Here is a 13172-nt window from a genome sequence, read left to right as displayed (position 1 = left end):
ATTATCTCCATTTAAAGTTTAAAAATTTAGTGTAAATAGTGCCTTCTGCAGTTTTGCATTAATGACTTAAAATAATGCCAATGTGCATTAATGGCTCCTAGTTTAAAATAATGCAAATTTCCTTATCCTGGCAAAGTGCGTATTTGCGGCTTACAGGAAAATGAGTGAAGCGAATGAATGTCAGTGTGCTGAATTCCTACAGCAGATGTTTTTTCTCATTGTGGATGGGAATGCTAATGGAGACAGTGTAGAATGACCTTAAAAACCTTAGTGTGCATTTTTGTGAGCTGTTGCAGGAGATTTAAACATGGATAAAAATCTTAGAGAATAGGATTTTTCCTTAGAACAAGCTTAAAGCAAAGGTCAAATCATGGGTTTGGAACCTGAGGCTGCTGCATATATGATTGCTTAGAATTATGGTGTTAAGACTTCTGCACATTAAAGGGGCTTAAGAGAAGATGAAATACTGCATTGAGCAATTTTGCTGCATCTGGCAAGATGGAAGGATGGGCTTTGAAATAAATAACTAACTTCTCTGCCCTTAGGGCCACTGTAACCACCTGGATGACTTAAAGCCTCCAAAAATGTCATAATGGCAAAGGAATTTTAGAAGACAAAGGTCTAATAACACTCCTTACCTGTCCCAAATTTGCCTATGTTGGCATAGAGCATCTTGGATTTATGCCATTAATGCCTTTATAGAACACAAAGCTTTCCGAAAGGGTAGCAGGCAGCAAAGGGCCATCACTGGTTTATTTTGAATCCTTCTGCTTTAGTCAGTAGTAACTCACACTACAATTTCCTGTAATTCTTGAAGGAAAATGCTGGATACCTGTGGCGATGCAGAGAACAGACTGGCTATGGAGCTCTCTCAGCATGAAGTACAGATCGAAAGAGAAGTTTTAGACCCGCTGTGTCTGCTAACAGAGGTAAGTCACTTCAACCTGGTGGAAGAAATAAATCTGGATTGATGTATAAACTGAGCAAAAAGCGTTTATCTCATTTTTAATAATAAAACTGGTTTGAGGCGTAATGCATTAGTGCTGAAAGTGGATATTAAACCTACAAAATGTAGTTTATTCCAATACACAATTTAAAAATAACCGTAAGCCTTGAATTGCCATTTTAGACAGAGATCCCAAACATTCAGAAGCAGAGAAAACAGCTTGCGAAGCTGGTGTTGGACTGGGATTCTGCAAGAGGAAGGTAAGGAATCATTTTAGTTACTAGGTCCTTTTCATGTTAAATTCTTGTTGGCGTGTCATAGCAAGTGATCCGATGCTGGTACTTGCTTCTGAAATGCTACTGTATGCTTGTTAATGCTTTGATGAAAAAAGACAAACTTAAATGTAAGTTACTCAAAAAAGGACTCATGACTACTAGATCAAATTGGAATCTTGATTTTGGAGCTCTTAAGTGCCTATATATAATGGGGAAAATTCTGAAAACTCATCTTCTTTCCAGTTCACTTAAGTTGTCAACTTAAATAAGGAATAGAAGTCTATTTTTGTAACCATGCCACGTGGTTTTACAGCATTATATTGAACCATCTCATTGGTCAGGACCAAAGTTGTTAACCTACCCTTAAGTCCCTTTAAACAGTGTTAAACAGTGGTGATAATTTATGTAGCATTTTCTGGGCTTGGTAGTTCTACCGTATTAAACACCTGTGGTATAAATGGTGGAGAATGCAGGATTTCTTGTGGATTTGTATAGTTGCTCAGCTGTCTGTGAATTACACCAGAACAATGGGGTTTGAACACCTTCTGTATTTCTGGTGGAAAACCTCTGAAACTGTCGGCTTTGCTGTCAAAAGAAACCAATTTCAAGGGAGCCATAAATGTAGGTTCTTGTTTCGTATTAGTTTTCACCAAATGACCGAAGCTTTTCTTCCCCAGATATAACCAAGCCCACAAGACTTCAGGAACGAATTTTCAAGTGCATCCTTCAAAAATAGAATCTCTTAAGGAAGAGATGGATGAAGCTGGAAATAAAGTAGAACAATGCAAGGTATGACAAGATGAGTCTCTCTCATTTACTTACCTCTCATGAGTAACAGCAGCAATTAGAATATGGCTGTTTCTGTGAGCCTTGCTTGTGGAACTGGCTGATCACTGCAGTTGCAAATGATGTGGCTGTTAAGAAACTGTATGTCTTAAAGGTATATTGGTGGCAGCTGATCTCTGTCTGAATTGCTTTAATGAGGATTGTTTTTTAAGCTGGGTGTTTTTACGTTATTTTCTGTTTCAGTCTGAGTCAGTTACATGTTCAGGGCACCCGTGGGCTTCAAGGCACCGTGTCCTGTGCAGTGTGAGCTACCTGGCTGAAACTCAGGCTGCTGACAGGAAAGAAACGTTCTGACTATTCAGCTCTGTGCAGTTCACGTTCAGTTTCACTTCTCAGTTGCCAAATGCTACGTTATGTCACAGTTGAACTGAGCATCAAAAAGCTTTAGTAACTCTAGTCTTTGTATGTGGGGATTGGCTGTAAATATTAACAACACATTCCCATACAATCCAGCTGTTGACTTAAGTTGGCAACTGCTTTCCTGTATACAGCAAAGTTAAGCATTTTGAATTAATTTTGCTTGGAAGAATCTGTGTAGCAGAGTAAGTGGGTTATTGGCCTCCTGTAGTGCCTGAATCAATAGTTCAAACTTCCTTCAGGCAAAATAAACATATGTATTTGTGTCTTTGTATGTAAGTTGAAATGCCCCTGTAAATTTGATGGACTTTTTTGTGGTGTGTTTCTTTTTCACAGGATCAGCTGGCAGCAGACATGTATAACTTTGTGTCCAAAGAAGGGGAATATGCCAGATGTTTTGTTATGGTGAGTATTTTTTCAGCATGACTTTGCAGCACATATTTGCATAGACACGTCTCAAAGATTACATTTGTGTGCTAAACCTTCTAGTCTTGTGTTATGTGCTCATCAGAAGCTAATGCTCTTTTTGTTTTTAAAATGTGGCTTCTGTTCTCAGTTATTAGAAGCACAAGCAGATTACCATAGAAAAGCATTAGCAGTCATAGAAAAGGTCCTACCCGAAATTCAAGCCCATCAAGGTAAAGTAACCTGTGCTCTGGCTGATGCTTCTCCTTGCCTGTGCCACCTATGCACAATGTTCTCCTCCTGTATCTCGATTCTCTTGCATGCAGACTGACTTAATAAGGCCATTTTGATCTATTTAACAATTTTACATTCCCAAGCATAATTCCATCTTTGTGTTCTCTGGAGTTCTCCAGCCATATTTTAACACACTAATAAAATATTAAGGATCTGTCTGATACCCAAGAGAGTAAAGGAGGGATTTTTCTATTTGCTTGCACTTTTTTCTTGATATCACGTGACTGTTGCTAGTTCACACCTGGCTTTTTAGGCCAATGAGAGTTTTGTTGTGATTGAGGAACTTCTTAGGGTCTTTGCTTTTTGAATAATTGCTAGATGATTAGCAGAAAAACTCCCTTTATTCTAAGGAGCTCGACTTCTTTTCCTTCTTTTAAGAAATCCTTTATCCCAGTGTGCACAGCTGGATAATGGAGTGTTTGGATTATTGTGTTGAATATCAGGAGTTAAGAAAAGCAACTAATACAGCTTCACCTCTTCCCCATGCCACTAAGCTTGTTGTTGTCAGCAGGGGTTAAGGTGTCTCAGTAATGGCTGGTGTGAAGATGCACTGTTGGTGTGGAATTGCTGTACTGAACACTGGCTGTACTGTCTATTAATCTGCTAATTGCTTTGAATGAGAAGTAGGCTGAAAAAAGTCTGAACCAAATGTAACCTGAGCTGAGCAAGACTCAGGTATCTTCAGTTATGGACCACATGCAAGTCGTAAAAGATGAACTGTTTAACTAAATATATCAATAAATATGAGCATATTGCAAAAGGATGATCTAGAATATCTGTAGTTCTGATGAGGGACACAGTAATACGAACAAGCGATGCTGACACAGCATCAGGGCTGCACTGTGGCTTATGGAAGGTTCTCTGTTTACAGATATGATTGCTGGAAATGTGTTGCTTAGCTGCTTTGTACAAACTTTTCACAGGACAAACGCATCAGAGGAAATGGGCCACCTGAGGAGTGCCCGGGGCAGCAGCTGCTCTAAGGGCTCCGGTGTCTGAGCGCAGGGCAGGACCGCAGGGGTGGTTCTGCTGTTGTGTAGTCCCTGTGACTTTGAACAACCACTAAGATTCCTCTTCCTAATGTTACTTGCAAAACTGGGAAAAATGACCTTACGAAGGATGTAGTTGATGTGGTTTCCTAAGAAAAAGGGTAAATTAAATCCTTTGCAGAAGCACGTTGTGTCTTCAGAAGACTCTTTCACAGTCTGCTGCTTTCTTGGCCTTTTTTTCTGCATAAAATAGTAACGCATCTGTACTAACAATAACCTTTTACATCTGCATTTTTTCAATTCAGACAGCAGAAATGGGTGAAAAACTAAATTGTAGGAAACAAGAAATTCACATTGAATTTGGAGAAACTTGTTCCAATTTTGACTTTAAAAGTTAAGCAATAATTGAGAAATTGAATTAAAATTTATGCAAGTGTTAGTGGTGGGCTGTTAATGTGCTAAGTCTAGTTGAGGCTGTTGACATCCGTTTTAAGTTGTTGATTCCTTAAATCAGCAATAAACTTTGTGTTAACAGCTCAGTTTTTATCCACCTTAAGTACATTTAAAACTAAGATCAGCCCAGGTCATGCAATCTGGACAATATTTGTCTCCAAGTTTCTCACAAAGCCAGGCCTTTTGGTGTCTTGGCAAATGAGGATTAATGTAATTTACAGTCATGTAGTGGCACTTGTTTTGAGTCCTAGTGGGACGTGCACTTCCCGTTACACAGAGGATTTGTGTGTGATATTCCAGCCAGAAAGATGCAGAAGTATTTTTTCTTCAACACCAGCAGGCTCATTTTCTCTTTACTCATGGTATAAGGGACTTTACCAATCACAGGCTGTAAAACTCCTACTGTATTCTGCAAATTCCTTTGCTGTACTGGAGGCTGCTTTCTTTTCTTGTGTGGGACACAATTCAAGCGTTAGATATTCTGCTCAGTGTTTTGATAATTTCCAACTAGACAAATGGACTGAAAAACCAGCTTTTGGAACTCCATTAGAAGAGCATCTCAAGCGCAGTGGCCGTGAAATTGCAGTCCCGATTGAAGCCTGTGTGATGATGCTGCTGGAAACGGGAATGAGAGAGGAGGTGGGTAAATACCGTATCACGGGCTGGGAGGGGTAGGAAAAAAGGCCTCGGTCACACTTGTAGACCGATGTCCGTCCTCTTCAAGTTGCTTAAGTAGTTTTGTTCATTAGTGTGGTTGATAAATGTTTTGCAACAGAAAAACTTTCAGTTCTACTTGATTAATTTTGAGATGAATGCACCTAGAATGAAAATGAGGAGATGGCCGAGGGTGAGAGGTACCTAAAACGTGATCAGATGGCAGCGGCACAAGAAAAGCTGGTGGGGTCAGAAGTGGGAGGTGAAGACACCGAACTTGAAACTGCTCTGAAAGACTTGTAAAACTTCTACTGTTTCACGCTTGTATTAATGTGTTCTTACCACTGGAATTCGACTTCTATTATGCAGGGCTTATTCAGAATTGCTGCTGGAGCCTCCAAGTTAAAAAAGCTGAAAGCTGCCTTGGATTGTTCAACTTCCCAGCTTGATGAATTTTATTCCGATCCCCATGCTGTTGCAGGTATTGTGGATGTTCTGAATCAAAACGAGGTATAAATTGATAAAATGCAAGTTTATGCTGCTCATCTAACTGTTGATTTGCTGCAGTGTAACGTGTTGATCTCTGTGTAGATAACACTGTCAATGAAAATAAATTGAAATAACACTTCATTGCATAACTTAGCACAGATAAGTATAGGGTACACACACTCATCACATTTGTATTCATATCTGCGTGACAGAGCAGCGTTAAAATTCAGGTGATTGTAGTAATCCCAATATCACATTTCCTGTCACGACTAGAGTGTTAACGTGATCAAGGGAGACTGGAGCCATATGTAAGCAGACCTTCAATAAGGTCTTTGTTCTGACAAGATGTTTCATATTTTATAGTTTCTGTCAAATTACAGTAATTACTGGAAGACTTTTTGTGTTCGGTGTTGAGCAGATACACTGTGAAGTGTCAGGTCTTGCCACTGTTTCACGGGAACTTGGGTCCTGTTGCAGAGATAAAATTGCAAATCTGGGGACAGAATTTTAAATGAAGACCGAAAGCATCAGCTCAGAAGCCTCTTTCTGCTCTGCATTGCAGGTGCCTTGAAATCCTATTTGCGAGAGCTGCCAGAACCTCTAATGACCTACAGCCTGTATGAAGAATGGACACAAGCTGCAAAGTAAGCATGCTAGAAATAGTTACAAATATGTAGAATGTCTTCCTATATATCACATTCATTTCTTCATATATGAATCCCAAAGAAAAGGCCAAGCTCACACAGTTTACTTTTCCATTTCTGCTCTTAACAGGTAAATATTTTGTGTAACGAATTATTTAAATTTTGTGGTTTAGCTTAATATTAGTTGCACAAAAATGTTGTGAAATACCTATTTTATGTTTAAACCTAAGGGCTGTTTCAGACTATAGGCTGCATAGTATTGATGATTAAGCAGGTTTTTTGTTGCAGGTAGAGATAATTCAGGGGTTGGACAGGCAGGTTACTGAATTACTGACTACAAAACAGTGCATTTATTTTGCATAAGTGGAAGTTTATACAGTCATCTCTTTGTCCACTGCAGAAACAACAAATTTCTGATCTGAAAGTAAGATGTAATGGATTTTTTTTTTTCCTTTCAGTATTCAGGACCAGGATAAGAAGCTACAAGAGTTATGGAGGATTTGTAACAGATTACCGAAGCATTATCACGCGAACTTCAGGTCTGTATGAACATCTGTGGACTGGCAGCGCAGCTGCTTTGCTGGGGAGCAGTTGTGTTCCGTTTTGTTAAGGTGGGACATGCCTTCTGTTCTACCCAGTTCAACTTTAATGACTCGTGAGGAGAACCTCAGTAGCCAGTTACCAAGCAGGAAGGCTGTTCATCATATTTCTCGTTTGTTGGGGCCTGTCTTTTTGAGTTCTGGAATTTTTTACTTAGTTGCTTTCAACAAGAAAGAAATTCTCTTTAGTTCCTGCTGTTTAATTCTTTATTTCTTTTTTGTAGGTATTTAATCAAATTTTTAGCAAAGCTTGCACAGAACAGCGATGTTAACAAAATGACACCCAGCAATATCGCAATAGTCCTGGGCCCCAACTTGTTATGGGCAAAGAATGAAGGGTAAGTTGTTTTAGGAAATCTACAAAACAGAACTTCCATGAAGCTGTAGAATTTCTTGTCAGACTGTTTTAAATTGAATAGACTATTCACAGCAACAGGCTATTTGTCTAAAAAATATTTCAAATGCTCTTTCAAGCTGTGCCTCAAGATCCTTACAGTCATGCATCTTTGTAGGAGCGTTTTCAAACGCTGTGAAGGTTACTGAACAGGCTGACTTTCATCAAAGGGTGAACTTAATCTTTATGTGGTACTTAGGAGTCTCGATACATCATGCTTAGCATGATTTGTCATTTAGGTAACATGGGTTTTTTTAAAATTTCCTTACTTTATTAGAACTCTGTATAAAGTGTTCTGCAAATCTCTCTGCAGATCCCTTGCTGAAATGGCAGCAGCGACTTCAGTCCATGTGGTAGCAGTTATTGAGCCAATTATCCAGCATGCTGACTGGTTCTTCCCTGGAGGTAAATTCTTGCCATAGTTAAAAGAATTTTGTATTTGTGATAATCCTACGCATGTAAATCTCCGATAGCTTTTTGCAGTGAGGCGCCGGTCTGTGTATGTGTGTCTCGGGATACATTCTGTCTGTCTTTCAGATCAAGATTTCAATGTGTCTGGTGCATTTGTTGCAATTCCTGCTGTGAATTCAAATCACTTGTCACACACTGGGAGTGACCATGAATGTGGGACACTGGAACGGAAGAGGCCTGTCAGTATGACCGTGATGGAAGGGGATTTATTGAAGAAGGAAGGGTACGTGTCATTCTCGGGTTAGGTTTCGGTTATTGGCCCACTACTGAGGATGTAATCAGACACGCTTTTATTGGTCTGAGGAGGAGAATTTCATGGACGTACTATAGGTAACAATAGTGATTTATTTCCCCCTCCATGTTGTTGCAGCCTGAGGAAAGTTCAAAGGTAACGTACTGGTATTTGCTTCCGTTTATACTCTGTGCATGATGGAAAACACAAGCAGGCAATTACTGCATACAGTGACCATTTTCCTGTGACAGATTTGGGGGGTCTAAAATCCACTGAAACAGAAGTGTATGTAGTAGCATCTATCAGTATCTAACTTCTGATATTCCATGGCTTCTTTTTCAAAGCCCATAAGCTGAGGTGGTGTTACCTGATGCCTTCATGATAAGACTTCTGAGTTGATGATGGTACAGTATACCACAGCAAGCAGTAGAACGCTAAAAAATAAAAATAAAATGTGCTGTTTTCCCATATAACATGTAGTGCAACATTCATTTATTATCACTCATATCATGAATATTCAAGTGATGTGCTGTTTTGTTTTTTAGCTGTTTATGCAAACGTGAAATTGTTAACCTGAGTGTTAACTCTGGCTAGCCACATGCACATTTGTCAGCACTGACAGAAGAAAATCAATTCAAGATTCACTGTCTTTAACACAAGAAGGATAAAATTGAATTCTAGAATGAATGTGCTGTATACATTCTAAAATCTGTTAGAGTTTTAGTTTGTTCTCATACACACATATGATACACACAAATCATAGTGTGTATCCAGTGGCTTTTTCTTGTCTGTCTTGAAATCCGTACTGCAACTTAGAGATAGTGTTTAATAGAAACAAAATTCATGTGGCAAAATATATTGAGCAAGGAGATATTCTGGTATGTAAGGAAATGTATGTATTTACATGTAAAATTACTGAGTTGTTTGACCTCATTGTCATCAACGTCTGTCTCCAAATGTCCTTGAGTACTTTGTTCCCCTGATGTTCAGCTTCCCCCTGCGTGGTTCAGCCAAATAGTTGCATGTCTTAACATTACCGGTGTTAACGCATTAAGTCAAGGCTTTCCTTGTCGCTACTTTGCATGCTGAGCAGCAGGGGTTGCGTTTGTCTCTGGGTTATAACATCCTGTTGTCCTGTTGCTTTAGTGACCCGGTGTTGGCTGGCGTGCTGTGTTCACTCTCTCTTCTTTCTGTAGCTTTGGTGTGAAGGTTGTGGACTTCCAAGCGACGCCGCGGCGATGTGGCACTATAAGTAGAAAGCACACATCCCCGGCCTTCCAGCCGCCCCTGCCGCCCCCCGAGGCCGGCGCGCTGGCGCAGGCTGCGGAGCAGCACGCACAGGCGGCTGCGCCTGAACCCGGCGCGCCGGGCGCTGCGCTGTTCTCTGCTGCCGCAGCTGAACACGTGCCAAGCCAAGGCAGCGAGGACAGCAGGTAAGAGGCACGGCGGCTGCTGCGGGGCCTTGGCAGCTGCTCCAGCAGCAATCTGGGGTGTCGGCTGTGTCCTCTTCACAAGGCGCCTCACCGAGCTGGGGTGTGTGGTGGCAGCTGTGAAGGTTTCTTGGGTGCGGGCAGAAGTGCTGTGCTCTCCTGCCGTGCATATTGTCCCAGAATTGATCTTCCAAAATAACATACCTTGTTCTGTATGATCTAGAATGAATCTTCTAAAAAAAGAGGATTCTTTTTTGGGGGGAAAAATGGTGATAAAAACACTAAAAAAGACTGTACTTGTGCTACCCATGTTGGCCTTTCCAAGTTATGCCCTAGAGGTGTCCACACAGTCTGACTGTCAGTTTGCTGCTGAAAGAACAAAACTTACCGGTGGCAATACTAGAAACCTGTTGGTCTTGTATGTTGTTTCTTGTATGTGTTATCTGGATATGTCTTTTTTTTTTTGTCTGTAGCAAGTGTTAGCAATGACCAGACCTGCTTGCTAGAAAACTGGAAGTTGATCCATCGTATTTCAATATTAGTTTGTTTAGGCAAAGCATGTATACAGGCTTTTTTGTTACTTAATTACTATCAAAACTCTGTGCATTCACATCTCTAATATTAGTATACACCGAGTCCTCGACTCTTCCTTTCACATATGGTGAAAGCAGCACTTTGCTTTCAATATTTCTGTGGTCTGAGTGATACAACAAGCCGTATGTGAAGGCCTGTGGTGCTCTCCAAACATGGACCTCTCGCACTGCAACTCACAGTAGAAACACCACTGTGGGGGTTGATGCAGCATTGACTCTTTTGCATATAGTTTTTGTTCTCAGGTGACATTTTTACACAAACAACTCATTTGGAAATCCCCTGCAGACTAATATTTCCTCTACAGATATCTTCTGTGGCAGAGACAGCTGAAATGAAACCTTGAGAAAAGCATCTAAAAGCTGCATTTAAAATCTGCCCAGACTCTGTGTTCAAGTACTTGCAATTTATTAACAGCATCTGGAGAAATTAGGATTGCCATGTGCTAGTAAAAGTGATGGAAATTTAGTCTTTTTGAAATGAATAAGATGCTGCAAGAGACTGTAAAATAGAGAAATGAGTGAAGGCTGCAAGTGTGTACAGGAGGATGGGCACTGCCCAGCGTTCCTCAGCTGCTGTTCCCTCCATCGCCAAAGGTCGGGAAGAGCTGAGCTTCCTCATCTGAATGCCAACGGTTTTACAGGGCTTGCTCCCTTGAGACAAGGTCTGGTCTCCCAGCAAGATAGAAGTTGAACTCCAGTGGGGTGGAGAGAAGATTTTGGGCAGCCAACAATGGCAAAGGTGCCTCTGCTGTGTGCACGGTGGCTCCTGCGGTCCCTGCGCCCTCCTAAGGGCTCCCTAGGGCTCTGGAACTGACTCCATCTGCCTCACCTGGATGCTACACGGAGCAAGTTAATTCCTGTCCCTGGGCCTTTTTCTGGCAGAGCTTCACAGATTGCCATCCCTTGGTCTGTAGTGGCTGGGTCTTACCAGAGAACTGCCAGCGAATGGATATGATGCTGTGACAGTGTTCTGAGAAGGCCAACAACTATAGGGGTGACAGATACATTTGAATGAGGAAATTGGAAAAGTAATTTTAGATGAACTGTCACGTTGGGAACCTGTTTTTAAAGGATCTGCAAATACATTGTGGGTTAGCATGGAGACTCTCCTAGATATCAGTATTGCATTCAAACAGGTACGGTGACACTGCAGAACTACTTGGATTCCCGATTTAATTTAATTTAATTTGCTTGCCTAAAGTTGCTTGTTTGAGGAGCTGTAGCACTGTTCAGTCTTGGTGAACAGCAGCCAGCGCAGGTTTTCGGAAGCATTTGAGGGTAACTAGCACAGTTAGCAACGCAAACCTGAGCAGGTGCAGCTGATCTGAGCAAGGCATTTTGCAATCATCTTCTAACTTGGGATTTTTAATTTTCAGTACCTCCAAATCTAAGGACAATGCGTCTTCAGTTACTCCTCCACCCGTGAGGAATGGTGGGCATGCAGGCACTGTGCAGAACCAGCCGACAAGTAGCACTAATCAGCTTTCTGTTAATCAGCCACAGAATGCGGCAGGTCCCAGTCCCCATGCAATGAGGAGAGGTACGTTTTTTCATTTGGTTTTCAAGCCACTAAGTTCCCATTCTTTATGTACTGCAAACATGCTTACTGAAATAACTTTATCGGTATATCTCACTGTATTACAGACAACACTTTAATGCATTTGCATTTCACTAAGGCCCAGCTATAAATGTACCTTTGACTCCTGAACTCTTTCATGAATGTTGTTATACCAGCGCTGTTTAACAAAATCACTCAAGGACTATTGATCAGTAAACATGTGTACACATTTCTGTGGGCTCTTATTGATATTGCTTTTATTTGATAATATACTGTTTCATTTGGATAATGTACTTGCGTGCTCTTTTGTGCTACTGCTTGCTTTCTTTCGGGATTTTGGTTTCCCAAGACACAAGGGTGAAATCTCGCCTGTTTCCTTGACAGCTGTAAAGAAGCCAGCGCCAGCACCCCCCAAGCCAGCCAACCCCCCGCCGGCACAGCCGGGCAGCCAGAGTCCTGCCCTGGCCACTCAGCCACCCTCTGTCTCTCCAAAACCACCTGCCAGAAGTTCTTCTCCTCCTGCTCAACACGCCAACCCCGGAGCAGCCCCAAGCTCTGGTTCGCAGGTCTCTGCTCCTCGGCGATCCTCCAGCAGCCTGTCCCCGCTCCAGGCTCCCAGCCACCCCCCCCCGCAGCCCCCGGCGCAGGCGACTCCTCCGCTGCAGCCCAAAGCAAACAGCCAGACACCTCCCGCTGCGCCGGGCAGCGAGCACGGACCCGAGCAGCCCTGTTACACTCCTCCGCAGACCCCGACACCGCCCGACACCCCCCCTCTGGGAAAACACCCCACAAGTTCCCTGGCGTCACAGCCACAACCCGCTCCAGAACCCTCCCGGCCCCACTCCCCGCCCCAGAGCGGGACGCTGCCGCGGCCACGGCCCGTCCCCAAACCCCGCAACAGACCCAGCGTGCCCCCTCCGCCTCACCCCACTTCGCAGCCGGCCGGAGAAGGCCTTAGTGCGAATCCCACGCAAACAGCTTCCAAAATAGTGACAGGTGAGTGGATCCTTTCGCATTCGGGGTCTCCTCAGGGAGGGGAAATGAAGAAAATAATGCCTGTAGCTGTAGATTGCTTTTGGAGGGGGAAAACAAAAAGCACAAATAACAGTTAAAACATGAAATTGCTCATTTCCAGTTAAAATGCCCACCCAGCTGTTCTGTGCGTGAAGGTTTGGGGCACTTCCATAGGGGAGGTTGTCATTGCTGAGGCAGAAGCGTTTCAGAGGAAACCTAAATTAGCTTGCTTTATTTTATTTATTTGCTTTATTTCCTGCTTTGGAAGCAAAACACTTATTATAGCAACCAACCCTCTAGGGCTTTCTCCAGGCACAGGATCATGGCAGTCTCAGTTATGCTGATACACCTGTTGCCAAAAACCCCCAAATATTTGGTGGAGGGAGAAGGTGTTGCCAAGGACAGAATATTTCAACACATACAGAAGATCAGAAAGTGCCAAAAGTGGCCACTGATACATGTTTTAATAGACAAGATACTAAAACAGGGTATGTTTTACCGTATGAGAACAAAGTCTTCTGATGTGCTT

At 42.2% G+C, this 13172-nt stretch overlaps 1 protein-coding gene across 6 annotated transcripts in view; it reads left to right on the top strand.

Moving 5' to 3' along the window:
* The window catches only part of ARHGAP17 (Rho GTPase activating protein 17), a 39621-nt gene that overhangs the window by 21092 nt on the left and 5357 nt on the right, over positions 1–13172 (top strand). For 5 of the 6 annotated variants that reach the window (XM_082064956.1, XM_082064960.1, XM_082064959.1 and 2 more), the window contains exons 5-19: positions 818–929; positions 1130–1206; positions 1899–2010; positions 2761–2829; positions 2981–3062; positions 5077–5204; positions 5589–5700; positions 6271–6352; positions 6811–6891; positions 7176–7289; positions 7659–7750; positions 7883–8039; positions 9245–9481; positions 11448–11611; positions 12014–12625. In XM_082064956.1, the coding sequence (XP_081921082.1) occupies positions 818–929; positions 1130–1206; positions 1899–2010; positions 2761–2829; positions 2981–3062; positions 5077–5204; positions 5589–5700; positions 6271–6352; positions 6811–6891; positions 7176–7289; positions 7659–7750; positions 7883–8039; positions 9245–9481; positions 11448–11611; positions 12014–12625 (2231 nt within the window). The remainder of the gene's footprint in view (positions 1–817; positions 930–1129; positions 1207–1898; positions 2011–2760; positions 2830–2980; positions 3063–5076; positions 5205–5588; positions 5701–6270; positions 6353–6810; positions 6892–7175; positions 7290–7658; positions 7751–7882; positions 8040–9244; positions 9482–11447; positions 11612–12013; positions 12626–13172) is intronic. The other variant, XM_082064961.1, reaches the window with a different exon arrangement.

This window comes from Streptopelia decaocto, assembly GCF_964273445.1.
Source record: "Streptopelia decaocto genome assembly, chromosome: 13".
NCBI lineage: Eukaryota > Metazoa > Chordata > Aves > Columbiformes > Columbidae > Streptopelia > Streptopelia decaocto.
This window is presented reverse-complemented; position numbering and strand designations above follow the sequence as displayed.